This window comes from Sprattus sprattus (assembly GCF_963457725.1).
Source record: "Sprattus sprattus genome assembly, chromosome: 3".
NCBI classification, from domain to species: Eukaryota; Metazoa; Chordata; class Actinopteri; order Clupeiformes; family Clupeidae; genus Sprattus; species Sprattus sprattus.
In genome coordinates, this window is record NC_137922.1 from 44,050,839 (window position 1) to 44,053,338 (window position 2,500).

General features: G+C 38.2%; 1 protein-coding gene across 1 annotated transcript in view; it reads right to left on the reverse strand.

Annotated features, from left to right (window-relative positions):
* LOC308363256 (poly(ADP-ribose) glycohydrolase-like) overlaps positions 1–2,500 on the reverse strand; it is a 48,451-nt gene that overhangs the window by 10,294 nt on the left and 35,657 nt on the right. Inside the window, exon 16 of the mRNA XM_080836062.1 lies at positions 1,030–1,138. Within this exon, the coding sequence (XP_080692188.1) occupies positions 1,030–1,138 (109 nt within the window). The remainder of the gene's footprint in view (positions 1–1,029; positions 1,139–2,500) is intronic.

A 2,500-nucleotide genomic window follows, 5' to 3' on the forward strand; every position in this document is an offset into this window, starting at 1 on the left:
ACACACACACACACACACACAACTACACAAACACACACACACACCTGCACACACACACACACACACACACACACACACACACACACACACACACACACACACACACACACACACACACACACACACACACACACACACACACACACAACTACACAAACACACACACACACACATTAATAATACAGGAGTTTGTGCTGGTGTCTACAAACCAGCTACAGATGATATAGCCAGAGAGAGTAAAGGCTGGCCGAAGGAGAGAGAGGCAGGGAGGAAATGAGGTAAACGAGAGCAAAGTATTATTTCTGTTCTCATTGCTAATTGCTTACATCATCGACTCAGTACCACTCAGTGTTGAAGTGAGAGAAATACAAGCGGCTCGTTAAAACTTTACTATATCAAAGGGGCTGTTTCCAAAGAAACCCTTGCGAATCTACTGTCTTGGGCTTTCCTTAAAAACAAATCGCCGACGTCTCCAATGCAATGAGACATGTTTTGGTATTAGACTGTAAGGGGAATAGGATGAATTCAATGTTTTGCTATACTGCACCATTCTCGTCGGTCTAACTGTGAGAACGCCGGCCATGCAGAGCAACACATATTGCCCCAAATATGCCTGGAGACCAATTCAATTCAGCTCAATTCTATTTTATTTATATAGCGCCAAAACAATAAAATTGTCTCAAGGCACTACATTTGAATTCAGTCGCTGTGTGTGTGTTTGGAAAGCATTTGCATTGTGTGTTTGTTGTGTGTGTGCGTCTGAAACATCCTAGACCAAATGTGAGGAGTCTTGAGTCTTGGGTAGCAGTGCCAATTCAAACCGAAGAGAGTCAAGGTGACTGATGCATTTGTCAGGTTGTGGGTGGGTTTAGTTGGACAACCATCCTTGTTCCTGTTGGCTCTCTCAACAGTATTCATTGCCTTATTAACAGTTTATGCAGACTGTGTCCTCTTTAGGCCAAGAGAGCCTTAGTGAAAACACACCTTTGGTGGTTCTGTTTCCTGTTTGACCAACACCTCTGCACCCACCTTATTGAGCTCTCGGGTCAATCTGTCGGGGTGGAACTGTTCCAGGAAGTTCCGGAACCTCAGAGCATCTATGGCAACGATCTCTGTGCACCTTCTCTGCCATCGGTCTCTATGGGAACCAAACAACAAGTCTTACTTTTTCCTGCCATCACTGGACACAACACTTTTACATATATGGGCCATTCTACCGAATTCGTGTAATATGCAGTCCCTCAACAATAAAAACTATTTACAAAACAATTAGGTATTTAGGCATAGATATTTAATTAGAAAATGTTATGGTCTAAATAAACCCAATGCATTACATGAGATAGTAATAAGCTAAATATATACAAAATCATCATTTATAGGGTACTTTCTATTGGGAAGTAGCTGTCCCCAACCCTGACATCTAAATTTCAATGCCTTTAAATAACACTTTTAAATTTTTTTTGATTTTTTTCAATGATTTAATTTCAAAGATCTTTATGATTGGGTTGAAACAGAACTTGAAATATTTAGATTTATTGTGGGTTTAATTTTTAAATCAATTTACTATACTCAAAAAATCATGTCCCTAGTTTTCATGTCACTACCGAAACACAAGAGTTTTAGTCCATTGGCTGAGCCTGTGTTTTAGCCACGACTCTACATTTTTGACCATGCAGTGACACTGCATCTCTGTCCCTCATGGTTGAATGGTAAGTAGCTAAATCCCATAGTTTTTATATAAATGTGTTCCAAAGTCTGAAAATCGACGTGTAACCTTAAGAATTGTCACTACCGAAACGCATGTTTTCTTCAATTAAGTAAACCTTTTGGGGTTTCATGGAAAATCTTATGTTTGTATGTGTGTTCACCTCTTCAAAGATGTGTTTGAAAGCTGTGTGCTTGCTAGAATTCTTTATTTATGCTTAAAGTTAGCTAGAATTGTCACTACCGAAACAGTCACTACCGAAACATATGGTAGTGACCAGATGATTTGGGTAGTGACTAAATGAAATGGTAAGTAGTTCAATCCCATAATTTTTAAATATATGTGTTGTGTGGACTAAAGGGAGGCCCAGAGCACCTTTTGGATGATTTTGGGAGAGAAATGAACATCCATCCAACAGTGCAGTCACTACCGAAACAGTGCAGTCACTACCGAAACAGATAAATTGAACTTGAAAATTTGGTAAAAAATTCATTTCTATGGATTTCATTGTGAAAACCTTCAAGAAATATTTGTAAAAATACACTTCAGAGAAGGGAAGGAAACACAATCTGAACAGGTCAATAATAATACTTTTTTACTATAGTAAATGTGATGTTTCGGTAGTGACAATTTTTGGAAGAGGAAAAACATTCCGACACATTCTGAAAATACAATATAAAACTTGACTGTTCTTTTACTAGATATATGTACTTTAGATATGGTACAATATACATACGGACAAAGTTTTGGGAATAAACCATAAAAAAATTCAAAATATATCCGACATGACTTTGC